The 18,354-nt window shown below is 43.9% G+C and overlaps 1 protein-coding gene across 5 annotated transcripts in view; it reads left to right on the forward strand.

Moving 5' to 3' along the window:
* LOC117364703 (RING finger and transmembrane domain-containing protein 2-like) overlaps positions 1-18,354 on the forward strand; it is an 81,299-nt gene that overhangs the window by 668 nt on the left and 62,277 nt on the right. For 4 of the 5 annotated variants that reach the window (XM_033954209.1, XM_033954207.1, XM_033954210.1 and 1 more), the window contains exons 2-3: positions 6,422-6,480; positions 10,892-11,385. In XM_033954209.1, coding sequence (XP_033810100.1) covers positions 6,434-6,480; positions 10,892-11,385 — 541 coding nt within the window. In that variant the 5' untranslated portion in view covers positions 6,422-6,433. Of the gene's footprint in view, positions 1-6,421; positions 6,481-10,891; positions 11,386-14,850; positions 14,928-18,354 lie in introns of those variants that run through there. The other variant, XM_033954211.1, reaches the window with a different exon arrangement.

The raw sequence follows: 18,354 nt of genomic DNA on the forward strand, positions 1-18,354 counted from the left end.
TCCCAATGACTATGCATTGAAAGCAGTGCATGCACTTAGATCTCATGCATAGTCATTGGGGAAATCCTGAAAACCCGACTGGAATACGGCTCTCGAGGACCGGAATTCCCTACCCCTAAGTTAGTGCATGCTTACCGCAGCAACAAAAAAAGGGGCTTACTGCGGGGTGCACTGAGGAGTCGTACAGGAACTTTGCTTGTGTGCACACAGCCCTCACCTGGGCTTGGACTGCGTGAATCATTTCATCTAACTACATTGCTGGTTAACATGTGAGCCCTTACCGCCTACATAATGGGTGACGGCAAGAGTTTATACACTAATGAAAATTAGCACTTGGTCATTAATGGGGAAAAAAAAAAAAATTGGCCATTTAACCCTGGCGTTAAAATAAGGCCTTAGTGCGTGGGAATGACCTGCAGCGAACCAACACCCAATACCTCTGAATCCACTGCCATGGCGCTAGAGGCTGGTGGCGCTGCTGCAGAGAAGGGGTGGGGGGGGGGCGGCCAAAGGAAGGGGAGCCGGGCACAGGCAGGGAACGGGAGGGAGGGAAAGAGATAGAAAGACAGGCACACAGACAATGGCCAACGAGAGAGAGAGAGACAGAAAGACACACAGACAGCGGCCAAGGAGAGAGAGAGACAGAAAGACAGACAGTAGCCAACGAGAGAGAAAGAGACAGACGCACAGACAGCGGCCAAGGAGAGAGAGAGAGACAGAAAGACACACAGACAGCGGCCAAGGAGAGAGAGAGAGACAGAAATATAGACAGACAGCAGCCAATGAGAAAGAGAGAAAGAGACAGAAAGACACACAGACAGCGACCAAGGAGAGAGAGAGAGACACAGAAATACAGACAGACAGCGGCTATTGAGAGAGAGAGAGAGAAAGACAGAAAGACACACAGACAGCGGCCAAGGAGAGAGAGACAGAAAGACACACAGGCAGTGGCCAAGGAGAGAAAGAGACAGAAAGACAGACAGACACACAGACAGCGGCCAAGGAGAGAGAGAGAGACTGGCCAACGAGAGAGAAAGAGACAGAAAGACCCACAGACAGCGGCCAAGGAGAGAGAGAGACAGAAAGACATACAGACAGTGGCCAAGGAGAGAGAGAGACAGAAAGAGACAGAGGCCAACGAGAGAGAGAAAGAGACAGAAAGACGCACAGACAGTGGCCAAGGAGAGAGAGACAGAGAGCGGGCTTAAAGACTAGTATTGAAAATATTATAATGCAGTACAATTTAACCTTTATACATATGTGTGTGTGTGTATATATATATATATATATATAATGTATATTATGTATTGGATGCAGGTTTGAAAAAAAAATGTGAAAACTTGAGTGCAAATCAAGGGAAACCATTTATGATTTTGTTTATAAATATGTTTCCTATACTTTTGATTTTTTTTCTTTACTTATTCTTGGGTTTGTGTTTTTGTTAGTTATCCTTGTGAAGAGGAAAGCAAAAACTCAGCTCGCATGCTTTTTCTTTCTCTTCATGTTCTCTTCTTTTAGCCTTTTACCACGTTTTTAATTTTGGTATACTGCTCTATGTAAATCTCTTCATAAAGTGCTTCTTTTGCAAAACTGCAGTTGTGATTTCACATAGCAAATGCATTGAAGCCCATTCAATTACTATTGGCTTCGGTGCATTTGCTGCAACAGAATTGCTACCACGGCTTTGTAAAAGGGGCCCTAAGGCAGTTGAGAAATCCCAATAAATACATTTATGCTCCCAGCTTCTGTAAACTACAGAATTGGCTTCTTTCTACAGCCCTGCAACAAGTTTCAGGAATTTAATTTTAGATCTCTGGATACTTGCCATGTTTCAACCTCTTTTATCTTATAATAATGCACAGCATGCAAATAATCTTGAGTACAGTTTAGGTAAGACTACTTTGCCATTATCATTGAACATCAAAAACTGACTAGCTCAAACAATGCCAATGTACAATGCAAATACAAAAATTAAAGGCTATTGTTAAATTACGCGATGACCAGAACAGAGCTAGCGAAATGCAACATATGTACTCGTATATTGCCTGTTGGACACAGTGCAGTGCTCGGCCTTTAATTGTGTGGCAGCCATGAGGTCAGAAATATGGTCGCTCCATTGCAAGATTGCCCCATTGAAGGACAACATGCAGTAGTATGCTTTCTTTAGGCAGAGGGAGTGAAACCGTCTTATATTGATTCAGTATGGACATTGCACCATGAATCAATCGAAGGTTTATGAGTGGGTAAAAAGGTTTAAAGAACATAAGAATTGCCGCTGCTGGGTCAGACCAGTGGTCCATTGTCCCTCGGTGGCCCCAACCGAGACCAGCCCTACCTGCATATGCTGCAGTTCAGCAGGAACTCGTCTAACTTTGTCTTGAATCCCTGGAGGGTGTTTTCCCCTATGATAGCCTCCGGAAGTATGTTCCAGTTTTCCACTACGCTCTGGGAGAAAAAGAACTTCCTTAGTTTGTACGGAATCTATCCCCTTTTAACTTTAGAGAGTGCAGGAAGAACAGGTGTAACCGATGAAGGTCATTCTCGTCACCCATCAACATTGTGCACACAAGAGCACATTGACAGGGTAGATGCTTTGATTAGTAAAGACAGATAACGGTGTCTCAATTGGCTGCAGATTTTGATAACAGCTATGGATGTGTGTTTGCCATAATGCATGATGATTTGGGATACAGGAAAGTCTGTGCATGATGGGTTCCCAAATAGCTTACTCATCTGCACAAGCAGTAGCGTTGTGACCTAGTTCCTGAGATGGTAATCTGGAGAGAATTGTCACCTGTGACGAGCAATTGGTGCATCACTGCAACCCGGAGAGCAAAAGACAAAGCATGATGAAGAAAAGGAAGTGGTGCTCACCTGGCTTCTGGAGCAGCCACAAAACGGCTTTTCTGCAGGAATACAGAAGCTAGTTAAACAGATGCATCATCTTGCATGGGGACTATGTGGAAAAGTGATATGTTCAGTTGCTCACAGTTACTTCTATTAAAGCCGTTAAATGTATTTTGCCTTTACTTTTTGATTTGAATATTTCATTGCACGGGGACAATTTTTCCTGATAGGAAAGTAGGCAAGAATGGGGCCAGCTGGTGACTACAGACACCAACCAAAGGCAGAGCAACTTTAAAAATACTTGATGGCATCCCTGAGATTTCAACTGAAGTAATCTGCTTTTCTGTAGGAAAGCAAAAGGAATTCTAATTGGCAGCAGTAACATTAAGGGTCTATGAAAAGTGTGAATGTCTAATATCCAGCACTAGCCTAAAATCTCCCTCCTGGAACTGGATAACTTGACAAACTCTGTTAGGGCTGGTAAAAAAACAATGTCACTCAGTGGCAGACTTTCTGGTTTCCCCTTCTGGTATGGATTGTGGCTACCCATTTTGAGGTAAACTCCTGGGCCACTATTGAGGAGCAAACATTATGTGGTAGGAATGGAGCATATAGGCTGAAGGGCCTAGGTGGCTTCAGTTGGCTAGCACAGTGCTACATGACAGATGGTTAAGAGTTGAAATTTGAGCAGTACTTGCTGCCAGCGGCTTTGGGAATTGAGGAGGAAGATTTCAGGGAGGGGAAGAAAGGATGAAGAGAATATTTATCATTAAGGAAAATAAGATTTTATTGAGCAACACAACAATAGAAAGAGTCATGCAAAAACAGCTCATTAAAGTATCTCAGACAAAACATTCCACCCAACTCCACCCCCCACACGCAGGATCCCCAGTGGCACCAAAGGATAACAGTAGAGTTGAAGAATGAAATGTCCATCAACAATTCTGGATTAGGTTCCTTGCCACCGAGGTCAAAGTGTTCCTAAAGGGTTCCTATATGGATTGAAACCAGAGTCCAAGCATAGAGTCTTTATCTGTGATATCTCTGCGCTCCCAGGAAGGATAGTGAGCATCTGTCTTCCCTACTGATGAATGGTTGGCACAACAGAATCCAGCCAAGTCCTCAAGATACGCTTAAGTGTGGTCAGCAGGGACCAGTGGAGAATGGCACCAAGCCTCTTCGTCCTAGGAAAAGAAGAAGTGAAGATACCAAACAAAAACAGGGGATTCAAGCGAATAGTGACTTTCCAGATAGATTGTACAAAACCAATCATCTTTTCCCAAACTACTACTATAGATGGACAAGGCCAAAACATGTGACCCAGGTTGCTTCTAAGAAGCCACACCTGGGGCATACAGCATCGATTCTAGTCTGAGTTTCATGGCATGTGCTCTCTTAGGAGATACATAAAGACGAAGTAACACCTTGTACTGCATTTCCCGATAAGTCATATAACGCTGAAGACCACTCAGGCGCTTCAGGGCTGTGATATTTATCATTTAACCTTTTAGCTTTTTGAATTTAAGTAGTTTCATGGCTAATTTTAATACTTACATCATTGATTTAACACTCAAAGGAGGTAATTCTCAAAAAGTTGCCTAAAGTTAGACATCTGAAGTGTTTGCTATAAGTGCAAATTCTGTAGTGCCAATTGCGCATGTAGGCCTCTGTTACTATCGTTAAGTCTGCAGTTAGGCTCTGAATTTTAGGTGTACCATGCAGCCACAAATTGGCTAGCTCAGGAGTGTTGTAAATGGGCATCCCTAACTGCTGTCAGGCGTGGAACTCAGCATAGTAACATAGTAACATAGTAGATGACGGCAGATAAAGACCCGAATGGTCCATCCAGTCTGCCCAACCTGATTCAATTTAAAATTTTTATTTTTTTTTTTTTTCTTCTTAGCTATTTCTGGGCGAGAATCCAAAGCTTTACCCGGTACTGTGCTTGGGTTCCAACTGCCGAAATCTCTGTTAAGACTTACTCCAGCCCATCTACACCCTCCCAGCCATTGAAGCCCTCCCCAGTCCATCCTCCACCAAACGGCCATACATAGACGCAGACCGTACAAGTCTGCCCAGTAACTGGCCTTAGTTCAATATTTAATATTATTTTCTGATTCTAAATCTTCTGTGTTCATCCCACGCTTCTTTGAACTCAGTCACAGTTTTACTCTCCACCACCTCTCTCGGGAGCGCATTCCAGGCATCCACCACCCTCTCCGTAAAGTAGAATTTCCTAACATTGCCCCTGAATCTACCACCCCTCAACCTCAAATTATGTCCTCTGGTTTTACCATTTTCCTTTCTCTGGAAAAGATTTTGTTCTACGTTAATACCCTTTAAGTATTTGAACGTCTGAATCATATCTCCCCTGTCTCTCCTTTCCTCTAGGGTATACATATTCAGGGCTTCCAGTCTCTCCTCATACGTCTTCTGGCGCAAGCCTCCTATCATTTTCGTCGCCCTCCTTAGCATTTCAGTGCTAAGCACAGCCCTGAGTTATCCATGCCCCTCCCTTGTTCACCCCCACCCCTAGCCATTGCACGCTAAAGAAATAACGCACAATGGTTATAGAATGCTAAATAGTCGAACTAGCAAAGCTGGCAACACTTCTTCTTACAGTTGCCTTAGCACCGGATAAAAACTGGCCATTAAGACTTTTCTTTAAAAATAAACAAAAAAACTTTCTAGGGTATAAAATACAAATGTATCCAGACCTGTCACGAGACACACAAAAACGTCGACGCGAATTTCTCTTGTTAAAGCCAGGTGTTATAGCTCTTGGGGCGACTTATTTTCTTCGTCACCCATGTAAATGTGTGATCGTGTATCAAAAGCAAAAATATGTTTTCTTTGATCCTAGCCAGCTGACAACCTTCTTGTCAGCGGCTCGACTGATTGACTTCCTGTCTCAGCCAATATAGTTCTTAATTTTTAATTTTTACTTCTTTGTTATTTTCGCTGATTCTACATTTTGGACCCATTTTGAGGACTTGAGTTAAAGTTATGATAATTTGGGTTATTAGATTATAATCTGATTTGTAAATTTATTTCCTGTCTAACTTTATCTTTCTGTACAAGTGGATACTTGATATATTATTGAAAAATGATAAATAAATAATAAAAAATATTAAAAAAAGGAATACTAAGTAGTCCTTGTACTAAGGTGCAGTAGCTGTTTTTGCATTTGCTAAATGCTTACGCGTGACAACGTGTCCAAAGGATATAATGGATGCGTTCGCACGCGCTAAAACGGCTAGCACGCCTTAGTAAAAGGACTCCTAAGTGCTGTTATATTGTTACTTCAAACTAGTGTCAATTAGTCAGCTAACCCAATTATTTAATTGGTCTTAATTTCTAAATTCGGTACTAATTGATATGAAGTCATAAGTGTTGTGCAATTTTATGCCCTAAGCATGAAAATGGATGCATGAGATTATAGAAATAAGGGGAAAGGTTTTTCTGGGCTCTGCTTCCCTCACCCTCCTGTACTGTAATACTAGTTGAGTTCCCGGGTTCTTTGATATTTCATTCTTACTAATTAAATCCTGCTTTTCAAATTTTTATTTTTTAGGTTTTGAAGAAAATGCAAAGACGCCACAGTAGCAACACAGACAGCCTCCCCCCTGAAAGGTAAACTTCTTAAGAGGTGTGCCCTGCCTTTGGTTTCCATAGGGTTGTTAAGTGATCAGTTGCCGTTATTTCATCCCTCATAAATTTAAAGTTATTTTTCATGATTTACCCTGTAAAAGTTGGCTTTATTTGAAAGAGACTCGCCTCGTGTATTTATACTATGTAGGTATTTAAACGTCTCTATCATTTCTTCCTTCTCCCACCTTTCCTCTTTGGCTGTTCCCAAACACCTTATGATGTAGTCCAGTGTATCTCAAACTGTCTGTCTCCTGAGATGTCAGGTGTGCCGCGGTACACTGGGGAGGAGGAGAGGTGCCGGTGCCAGCGGACTGCCTACAGGACGTGCCTCTCGTGGTGAGAGGCACGTCCTGTAGGCAGTCCGCTGGCACCTATCCTTCTCTCTGGCTGTCTTCCCTTCTGGCACCCCTCCCTAGCGTCTCAGGGCCCGCCTGGAGGGCCTTCACACACACGCGGATTGCGATATCCAGGTGCCTCGAGCCAGGTGCCTCGAGCCAGGGCCTCGAGCCAGGGCCACGACCTTTAGTGTGCGGCAGCTTGAGAAAGGTTGAGGGACACTAACATAGACCATCAACCATTTTAGTAGCCTTCCTCTGGACCAACTCCATACTGTTTATATCTTTTTGAAAGTGCAGTCTCCAGAATTGTATATAATATTCTGAATGAGGTCTCACCAGAGTCTTATACAGGGGCATCAGTATCTCCTTTTTCCTACTGGCCATCCCTCTCCCTATGCACCAGTCCAGGCAGGAAGGGTCCAAAGTCAATGAAACTATGGATAGGATACAGGTAATGGAAGGCACTGGTCATTGAGCCAGGAGAGATCTCTATGCTGTTCCAGTGAGATGGCTGAACTGAGTTCTAAAGAGGCAGTGGGTTGACTATAGTTTCAAGTTTATTAAAATATTTTTTTGACCGCTTAATCTAATTTCTAAGCGGTTAACATAATAATATGACATGAAAACAAGTTATACAGTTACATTGAGACATATATTAAAACAGGGAAAATGGGTATAGTCAGAGAAACTAATTAAACTCTGGAATTTGTTGTCAGAGAATGTGGTGAAAGTAATTATCTTAGCAGGGTTTAAAATAAGTTTGGATAATTTCCTAAAACAAAAGTTCAGAAGCCATTATTGAGATGGCTTGGGGGATGCACTGCTTATTCCTAGGATAAGCAGCATAAAATCTTTTTTACTCCTTGGGATCTTGCCAGGTATGTGACATGGGATGGCCACTGTTGGAAATGGGATGCTGGGCTTGATGGACCTTTGATATGTCCCAGTATAGCAACTCTTGCGTTCTAACTGGAACTAATAAATGTCTTTGAGAGCCAGGGTGTTAGGAAGGGGTGTGAACGGTGAAGGGAAAATGTGTGAAAGGCCTGTTGCATGTGGGATGCCCTTTCATGTTCTGCAGAGCTGGAGGGAGGGGGGGCAGCAGGATAACAACAAAAGTGTGTGTACCTGAAAGAGAACAACAATGTGTGTCTGTTTGTTTATTATTCCAACCATCTTGCACTGATGCCTTGAGACAGCAAGCATAGAAACCAAATAACCTCTGTGAAAGCTCAATCTGTTCTTTGGTGAATGAGTAGAAACATAGAAACATAGAAGATGAGGGCAGAAAAGGGCTCCAGCCCATCAAGTCTGCCCACTCTGCTTACCCACCCCCTGTCTATGCCCTAATGACCCAATTTCCTTATCTTGACCCTCGTAGGGATCCCACATGGGCATCCCATTTATTCTTAAAGTCTGGCACGCTGTCTGAGTACGTACGTCTCTTGTGGATTGGGTAAGGGCACCACAGATCTCATTGGTTCTGTATGCCAATGAAAGGTTAAGACAAAGTGGTGCACTTGTATGCTAAAGTTCATGGGAGCAGGAAAACAAATATTAGTTTTTCAATTAATAAAACTGGACAAAAGCCTTAACCTGTTGGCATTCTCTAACATGTCTCTTTACTAAACTACGGTAAAATACTGGTTCATGCCATGGGATTTAATAACCTGTAGTATGTTACTTTTATTTAAAAACGATGCATTTTTGGAATACTTCTAGGCTGGACTGGTCTTTGACCTGAGGGCCGCCGTGTGAGCAGACTGCTGGGCAGGATGGACCACTGGTCTGACCCAGAAGCGACAATTCTTCTGTTCTTATCTTGTTATTACATTACATTAGTGATTTCTATTCCGCCATTACCTTTCAGTTCAAGGCGGGTTACATAAGGAGTTATCTGGACATTTCCAGAGGTATTACAGAGTGGAACAGGTTGATACAGGGGTTTGAGATGATTCTTGTGGAGTTAGTTTGTCTTTAAGGATTTCTTGAATAGCAGAGTTTTTATTTCTTTTCTGAGAGTTTTGTGGTCTGGGGTCGTGATTGGAGAGTTGGTAGTCTAGTTTTGCTGCTTGTGTGGCTAGAAAGCCATCGTGCAGTTTTTTTAATTTGATGTCTCTGATTGGAGGGTGCGTGGATGGCGTGTGGGTTTGGCAGTTGTTGAAGTAGGCTGGGCTTTTGCCATTAATGGTTTTAAATAGTAGACAGTAGAATTTGAATAGTATTCTTGCTTGTATTGGGAGCCAGTGTGAATCGAGGTAAGCCGCTGTGATGTGGTCGTGTTTCCTCAGCGAATAGATAAGGCTCACAGCTGTGTTTTGTACTGTTTGTAGTTGTTTTATCATGGTTGCGGGTCAGAGGAGATAGAGGATGTTGCAGTAGTCTAGACCAGTGTTTTTCAACCTTTTTACACCTATGGACCGGCAGAAATAAAAGAATTATTCTGTGGACCGGCATCGGTCCGTGGACCGGTGGTTGAAGAACACTGGGCTAAGTCGTGGGCCAGACCCCGCCCATCTCTACCCAATCTCCACCCCATAATAGGACTAATTGCACCTTGCACGTCCCGTGCCTCATCTGGAAGCCTTCCCTCTGACATTGCAACGTCAGAGAGAAGGCTTCCGGTTCAGGCGCAGGATGCCCGTAGGAGCCGCTGCCCGTGGCTTTGTGCACTGAATCAGTTAGGAAGAGGGAGCCGGCTCGAAGATAACGCCGCATCGATCGCACCGTGAACCGGCGATTGAAGAACACTGTTTTGGGCCTGATGCACGTGCTGGCCCTGTGGACCGGCAGAAAATTTCTGTGGACCGGCACTGGTCCATGGACCGGTGGTTGAAGAACACTGGTCTAGAAGACCTAGGACTAGGGATTGGACCATGAGCTAGAATTGTTTTCTGTCGAATAATTTTGTAACTTGCCTTAGGTTTCTCATGACAGCAAATGATTTCTGTATTGTTGATTTGTGGCTGCATGGTACTGCCTCTGTCTATCAGCATTTCCAGAAGTTTTAGAGTGGGTTGAATGGGGTATGTGATAGAGTTTAGTACTAGATTTGTTATGGTTGGGGTTTTGTTATTTTCGAGGAGGTTGAATTTTGTTTTGTCTGGATTCAGTTTCAGTTTCTGCTTTTTCATCCATGTTGCTACTGTTTCTAGTGTTCTGTGTAGTGTGTCTGTCATGAAGGACGCTGGTTGATCAAAAAGAAGGAGAAAGGTGATGCCGAGGGATGCAATGCAGAGGTTGAAGAGTGTGGGAGATAAAGGTGATCCTTGGGGTACACCGCAGGGGTTGGACCATGGTTCTGATTTTTCTTTGTTTGTCTTTACTCTGTAAGTCCTGGATTGTAGGAATCTTTTTGATGCCAGAACCATATAGCACTTGGATATTGCCACGTTTGTACCCTGAGCATGCCACCTGGAAATATCACTTAGTCCCACTAATTGGGTCATCCAGTCTCGTTCTTTGGGGTAGACCACCCTTGGCATCTCCATTCAAGAACGTTGAGATAATTGACAATAAAGGGGAAAGTTCTAAACATGGGCTACCATTAAAATGGGTTGTTTTACCACAAGGTGTGCTATTTTAGCAAAGGGTCTCATTACATAAAATGGAACCAGGGCTAAAATAGCACAGTTTGTGGTAAAATTACTACTACTAATACTACTACCACCTAGCATTTCTATAAATCCTGCAAACGACTTAATACCGCTAGCTCCTTCCTTCTTCCCAATACCTTCCCGATTCCCCAAAGCAACCTCATCTACTTTTTATTTCCTCTAGAAATTACCAGATATCTTCTTGTAATACGTTTTTTGTAATTCTTTTGTAATCCGCCTTGAACCTCAAGGCAATGGCGGAATAGAAATCTCTAATGTAATGTAATGTAACCCATCTAAACAGTAGCCCAGGTTGCTCACTTCCCCCCTAAATGATACTAACCTGCAAAGTCACGTTGCTTATCGTTTTACAAGTCTGTAATGCAGCTGAAAATAAAGCATATGTTGTAATCTGGTTTTCCTGTTTAACTACTCGGGATTTGTTTTTCTTGGCTTTAGAAGCAGAAGTCAGACGCTCAGCTCCGAGACCAGCGTGGATGAAGGAACTGTATTTGATGTGTTGAAATCTGACGTACCCTCCCCGCAGCAGATCTTTTCCAGCCTGGCAGGGCTGCAGCCGGGCGCCATCACCATTATACCTTTCCAGTCAAGTTTGGTCTTGGGATCTTCAGCTAGTGGTGGGGAGGTGTTCATTCAGATGTCGGCTCCGAGGGAGGATGGGGCCCACCGCTCTGAAGGGGGGACTTACCACCATCACCATAACCACCGGCAGCAGCCCCAGCAGCAGCCCCAGCACTTTCACCACAATCATCATCGCTCAAGTCTGCTGCATGTGGCTTCTGAGCATCACAGTCATACTGAAGAAAGCAGTGAAGAGCCAGGGACCCCAGCCCCAGCTCTGTCAGAGCTCAGGGCAGTCATCTCCTGGCTGCAGAAGGGATTGCCATTCATTCTGATCCTTTTGGCAAAAGTATGCTTCCAGCATAAGCTGGGTAAGAAGCTGATGGGCATCATTTGTTCAAGGTTTTCCTGACACCCTCTCTGTCTTTTTTTTTTCTCCTTAGGGCAGGGGTGTCCAACTTGCGGCCCAAGGGCCGTATGCGGCCCCGTGAAGTATTTTGTGCAGCCCCGGTCGAGGGCGATACAGTGTTTTCCTCTGCTGCCCCTGGGTGTTTACCGTCTTGCTGGCTCCCTCCTCTGTCTTGCTGCAGCGTTTGTGCGGCCCCAGAAACATTTTTTTCGGCCAGTGCGGCCCAGGGTAGCCAAAAGGTTGGACACCCCTGCCTTAGGGGATCTCGGCATGAAATAATATCTTTATTTTATCCCATGCCTTTTCTCCCATATAGGAAAAGCACTGTGGTGAGATCTTATTGGTGAGGATTAGAGGGGGAAGAGACAGTTGACATTTGCTGTACTTAGACCTGTCACTAGGGGTCACTGTAAGAGTACTGTTTGCTATGCCCTCACTCGAGGGCTGGTAAATACTGTTTCAGCATTCCTGCACAGAGGCTTGGATACAGGTCTTCTTTTGGGCAGCAGTGAGCACCAATGCATGGTCTACAATTTCTGTTTATGCTTTCATTTTAATTACAAAATTATTCAATGATTACCTTTACAAACAGGCATCATGACTAGGGCACAGCGATCAGTGCTAATGGCGGCCAGGAGGAGAACGCTCATGTACATATTGAGCAGGGTCAAGGGGGGGATCATCTTGCAAGCGAGAATGCCTAGTGGCCAGTGTTGGTCCAGAATCACCTGCATGGCCAGGAAGGGCAAGGACAGGCAGCAAAGCAGGTCGGCGATGGAGAGATGCAGAAACCAGGTGGTGTTCACAGTCTTCTTCATTTCAAAGCCTGTTATCCAAATGACTAGCAGATTTCCAGGAATGATTACCTTTACATTTATGAACCATATGATAACAGATGAGAGGGAATCCAAAACACAGGGAACCAGGCCAAGTAAAGAAAACACAGTGGATCTCCAAAAACGAGAGGGCATTTGGAAAAATTGAGAGGGGACAGATTCAGAACCAATGCTAGGAAGTTCTTCTTTACCCAGAAGGTGGTGGACACCTAGAATGCGCTTCCAGAGGGTGTGATAGGACAGAGTACGGTTTTGGGGTTCAAGAAGGGATTAGATGATTTCCTGAAGGAAATAGAATAGAATAGGGAATAGAAGGTTATAGATAGAGGATTACTATACAGATCCTGGACCTGTTGGGCCACCGCGTGAGTGGACTGCTGGGCATAATGGACCTCAGGTCTGACCCAGCGGAGGCACTGCTTATGTTCTTATGTTAAACATTAATGAGAGCCCTGACATGGGCCAAGCTTCAGTGGGACACATCCACCAGGGGTCTATTAAAGCCAATATAAATATATATTGCACATACAAACCAGGGTGGATAAAAATTGATGATTTTTATTTAAAAAATCAGATTTTTTTGATTAGAATCGGATTTGTTTGATTTTAATCTAATTTTTTTAATAAAATGCTTTTTTGAGGAAAAAATCTATCTAAGATAGTTTTCTATTTAAGATACAGTCTAAAAGTTATTCATCGTGAAATAAGAATTAGTTTTTAATTAATTATGTAGCATGAGGCTTTATATTTATGCACCACCAGATTGTGTAACTGGCACTATTGGCAGCTGCCTATCGCCTATCAATTACGCATCAATGACAGTTTTAGGATCTTGTCTACGTGAAAGATAGACATCGGAAATGTTGGCCAGGGTTGAAACTTGTCTTCATCAGCTTTGTGTTTACTTGTTGGCATTGCCTACTAAAATTGAAAGAACAGAGGATTTTATCCAGATTGTATTGCGAAAATTGAGGGTAAATTTATTTTTGACACGATTCCAAAATCCAAATTCATTAGTTATTTACGTACTGCTTATCAGTGGAGGATGTCCTAAATGGTTATTACATTCAGGCACGCCTACATTTTTCCTCGTCTGTTCTGGTGAGCAATGGAGGATTAAGCCTAGGGTCACAAGGAGCAGTGCTGGGCTTGAACCCACAACCTCAGGGTGCTGAGGCTACAGCTTTAACCGCTGCACTGCTCTAGAAATCAAAATGTAGTAAAAATGAGCCAAGTATAGGACAATCAACCATTGTGTCATCACTGATGAGGTTGTCTCTTATTGGTGGAATGAGACATTATGATGTCATAATACCAGCTCTGGTTATCAGAAGCTGAAACTTTTCACACTCTTTATTTATTCCATTTTCTATACTGTTCTCCCAGGGGAGCTCAGAACGGTTTACATGAATGTGTTCAGGTCCTCGAGCATTTTTCACTGTCTGTCCTGGTGGGCTCACAATTCATCTAATGTACCTGGTGCAATGGGGGGATTAAGTGACTTGCCACAAGGCCATTTCTCCCTCCATGATGTTCACACTATTTACCATTGTTTACTAGTGTATCAGTGATTCTTCAAGATGTTACCCATTATTATTTTTCTATGTAATTCATAAGCTCACGTTATTCATCAATCATATGTTTATTTCTGCATCCAATTTCCATCTGTATGTTTTTAATTTTTATGCTGTTTGTTCTCTTTTGCTGTTTTATTGCCATTTTTTAATTTAAGTGTATTATGTTTATTTCAATTTTATTAGTTAAATTAGGTTCTCTTTTATTAAGCCACGGTAGAGGTTTTTACCGCAGTCCAGGGCACTAAATGCTCTAACGCTCATAGGAATTCTAAAAGCGGCAGAGTATTTAGCGCTCTGGGCCTCGGTAGAAACCTCTACCGTGGCTTCATAAAAGGGGGGTTAGTTTGTATGTGCAATATACGGTGTGTTTATATTGGGGTCCTTTTACTAAGACGCACTAAAGGTTAACGCATCCATTATATCCTATGGATGCATTAGCATTAAGCACGCACTAAGACCCCATTGCTTTTAATAGAACCCTGATGCAGGCGTTCCATCGAAACATGACCAGTGTTGGATCTCTCTTACTAAGTTTGGATGCCAAAATTCTTTTGGAGGTCCTCTTTCATTTTCAGTAGCAGTATTCACCCTGTGCGGTAGCTCAGAAGGAGAATTTCTTGCCTCGGATTCTAAAATTTTGATTACTGTATATTACAGCGTTCTCTTTACGACTCTCTCTATGTGATACATCGGACATACCGGACCCCTGTGGAAGGAGTGTTGGTTCCTACTCCATGAATATGAGAGCCATTTTTATGGATTACAATTTTGTATAGACTTTTAATAAAGATTCCTGCACCTTGTACATTCCACTCTGCAGTTTTTGGTGTTCGCCTTTTACTGCAGACCTGTTGGATTTTTCTTTGCTTTGCTTGCTTGACTATCCACCATAAAGCACCCAGTGGGGTATTTGCATGTATGAGTAAATAATTTCAGTATCAGCAGAAGTGCATTCTCTGAACAGGAAGATCCAGCTACTGTATTCAGGGGTTTTTGTGATTTTTGTCCCCTCAGGTATTGCGGTTTGTCTGGGCCTGACCACCACATTTGCCTATGCAAATTCAACTCTGAAGCAGCAGGTTTCTCTGAAGGTGAGCACAGAGTTACCAGACTTTTGCCGTTATGCTTATTCTTTTATGCAGCTCCCCCTGAGGGCTGTGGGAAAGAACAGGGCCAGTCTGCCATTCAGGACTGACTTGGCAAAGCCTCTCCCCATTTAAGGTTCTACTACGTCCTCAGTGACAGTAGAAAACTCTCGTACCTCATTCCCTTTCAGGTATGGGGCAGTAGATGGTACTCCTTTACCACTGCAGGGAAAACCAAGAAAAGTCCACAAAAACAGAAGCAGAGCAAAAGGCAAAAAAAACTGTGGAACTGATGATCTTGATAAAAACTCTTATTTGAGAAAGGTGCAGATAACAACAAAATACAATATACAATAACCCCAAAAACACAGTGAATAATTGGTGGTATAGACCCGACACAGGTCTTGTTTCGTTCGTGAAACAACCTTCTTCCGGGGTCCGGTACTGCTATAAACCACAAAAAAACCCCAACAGATTGCACTGCAAAAGGATGAAATATAAAATTGAGAACTTCAAATGAGCATAGTCTTCTAATCCCATAACAAGATACTGGTGTGTTTTTCTTTTTGTATTTTCTTTGGAGATCGTGCCAACATTTTTCCTTTTTTTTTAATGCAGCGCTTCTGCTAGGTTTTCCAGGAGGTTGTGTGTCATATTTTTGGTTTTCATTAATTCTGAAGAATGGCTTCTGGAGAACAGGAAAACTTCTGTATTGGCACACCTGACATTGGCTTTGTCTGTGTATATGGAGTCTTACGAGCAATGACTTCTGTAAAAGTATATACCAGTGTTCTTCAATGCAAGGCACATGGTCCAGTGGTGACTCCTGAAGACCTCTGACATCTGCCCCCGTTGTCATGCTGGGTTTTTATTTTCACTACTGTCTGTTACTCTACCTCAGCTAACGATGGAAAGGGGGAAAGAACCGTATGCTTGACGGATAAGACGTGTTTTGATAAAAGAAGAGAATGCATTGGGAAACACCCACCTCCTTGAGGGTATCCTTGAAAAGTTTGAAGACGGACTGGAAGGGATGGATGTCTGACACATGGGAAGAATTTTGGCAGCTCTCCTTCAATTAATTTGGATCCAGGGTGGCCTCCAGCTTAAAACTTAGTGAGATGATGGGGTGTATTTTACTATTAGGCATGTACAGGGGTGGAGTTCACAAGTGCACACGAAGATTATAGAGTACACTAACCTACACATATGCTTAACATAGTAAATGACGGCAGATAAAGACCTGAACGGTCCACCCAGTCTGCCCATAAGTTATACTCATTACAGAATCCATGATTAGATGAACTTGAAGGGTATTAATGTAGAACAAAATCTTTTCCAGAGAAAGGAAAATGGTAAAACCAGAGGACATAATTTGAGGTTGAGGGGTGGTAGATTCAGGGGCAATGTTAGGAAATTCTACTTTACGGAGAGGGTAGTGGATGCCTGGAATGCGCTCCCGAGAGAGGTGGTGGAGAGTAAAACTGACTGAGTTCAAAGAAGCGTGGGATGAACACAGAAGATTTAGAATCAGAAAAAATATTAAATATTGAACTAGGCCAGTTACTGGGCAGACTTGCACGGTCTGTGTCTGTGTATGGCCGTTTGGAGGAAGATGGGCAGGGGAGGGCTTCAATGGCTGGGAGGGTGTAGATGGACTGGAGTAAGTCTTAACAGAGATTTCGGCAGTTGGAACCCAAGCACAGAACCGGGTAGAGCTTTGGATTCTTGCCCAGAAATAGCTAAGAAGAAAAAATTAAAAAATTTAAATTGAATCAGGTTGGACAGACTGGATGGACTATTCAGGTTTTTATCTGCCCGTCATCTACTATGTTACTTCTTTGCTATTTCTGGGCCATAGACTGTAAAGCCTGTTATCCCAGGACAAGCAGGCAGCTATTCTTGACTGATGGGGTGACGGCACCGACGGAGCCCCGGTACGGACAATTTTAGAGTGATTGCACTCTAAGAACTTTTTAGAAAGTTCTAGCTCGGCCGCACCGCGCACGCGCGAGTGCCTTCCCGCCCGACAGAGGCGCGCGGTCCCTCAGTTTCTTAGTTTCCGCGGAGCTAAGAAGACGCGTTTTCAACGGCTGTTGAAATTTTTCCTAACTTGCCTTCCCGCTCGCGTAAACGTTTGGCTTAATTTGCCTTTTTTCTTTCTTTTATTTTGTTAAAAAAAAAAAAAAAAAATCTTTCATTTTTTTCTTCAATTTTCGGTTTTCCCCGGCGGGGCCTTCTGCCACCATCGAAGCCTCGGCCTTCGATTTGGCGGAAGCCGTTTTTCCTTTCATGCCCCCTCAACCGGGTTTTAAAAAGTGCCAGCGGTGTGCTAGGCCTATATCTCTCACGGACCCACACAACTGGTGTTTACAGTGTTTGGGTCCTGAGCATCAGGCCTCTTCTTGCACCCGCTGTGCTACTTTGAAAAAACGAACATTAAAAAATCGCTTAATTCAACAGCGATTGTTGTTCGGTGCCGAGATGTCCGACCCCGTTCCTTCGACTCCGGCTTCGGCACCGATTCAGTCGGCACCCTCGTCTTCGACGCCGCGTGATTCCACACCGGCATCCCAACAGTCAGGTAAGCCGGCTAAGAAGCCTTCCCCGCTGGAACGTCTTCCGGCCTCGAGTGCAGTGAGCCCAATCCTGCCGCCGGTTCGACGCCAGCGGAAGCGCTCCGCCCCTATAGAGGTGAGTCCCTCGACATCGGGCTCCTCATCTCCGGGGCGTCGAGCGGCACCGCAGGTACCGCAGAAGAAAAAAGCGGTACCGGTGCCATCCCTCGATGACCGCATTACGGCCATCCTTCAGGTGCAGCTTAAGGAGCAATTAGAACGACTCCTTCCTGCTATCATGACACCGAACCTTCCGGTGCCAGTTCGCACCGAGCCATCGGTACCGGTTGTTGAACAACCTGTATCGGTACCGATTGTGGAACCTGTATTAACCGCTTCCACTGTTTCGGTACCGCTTCACCTAACCTCATCGGTATCGATGCCAGTCCTTGCACCGGAGCCGAGAGCTCACCATCAATCGGTGCAGACTTCGGCACCGGTGCGTCCGATAACTTCTCCGGACACGGTATCGATGAGGTCGGGTAAGTCGATGCGCAAAACCCGACACATGCAAACGTCGACACCTGAGTCTCGGGACCATTCTTCCCATGTAAGGGACCCTGATCTGTGGGGAGACTCAGAGGAACCCTTTCTTTCTGAAGGAGAATGTTCCTCAGAGGAGGAGGATTCGGCTGTCCCTGACCCATCCTCCAAACAGGCCACTTCCTCTTTCTCTAGTTTTTTGAAAGAGATGTGTGAGTCCTTGTCCATTCCTTTGGAGGCTGAATCCAAAAAGTCTAAAGCTTTTTTGGATGCCCTTGATTTTGATCAGCCTCCAAAGGAATTTTTGAAACTTCCCCTTCATGACATCCTGA

Source organism: Geotrypetes seraphini, chromosome 8 (genome assembly GCF_902459505.1).
Source record: "Geotrypetes seraphini chromosome 8, aGeoSer1.1, whole genome shotgun sequence".
Classification (NCBI taxonomy): Eukaryota; Metazoa; Chordata; class Amphibia; order Gymnophiona; family Dermophiidae; genus Geotrypetes; species Geotrypetes seraphini.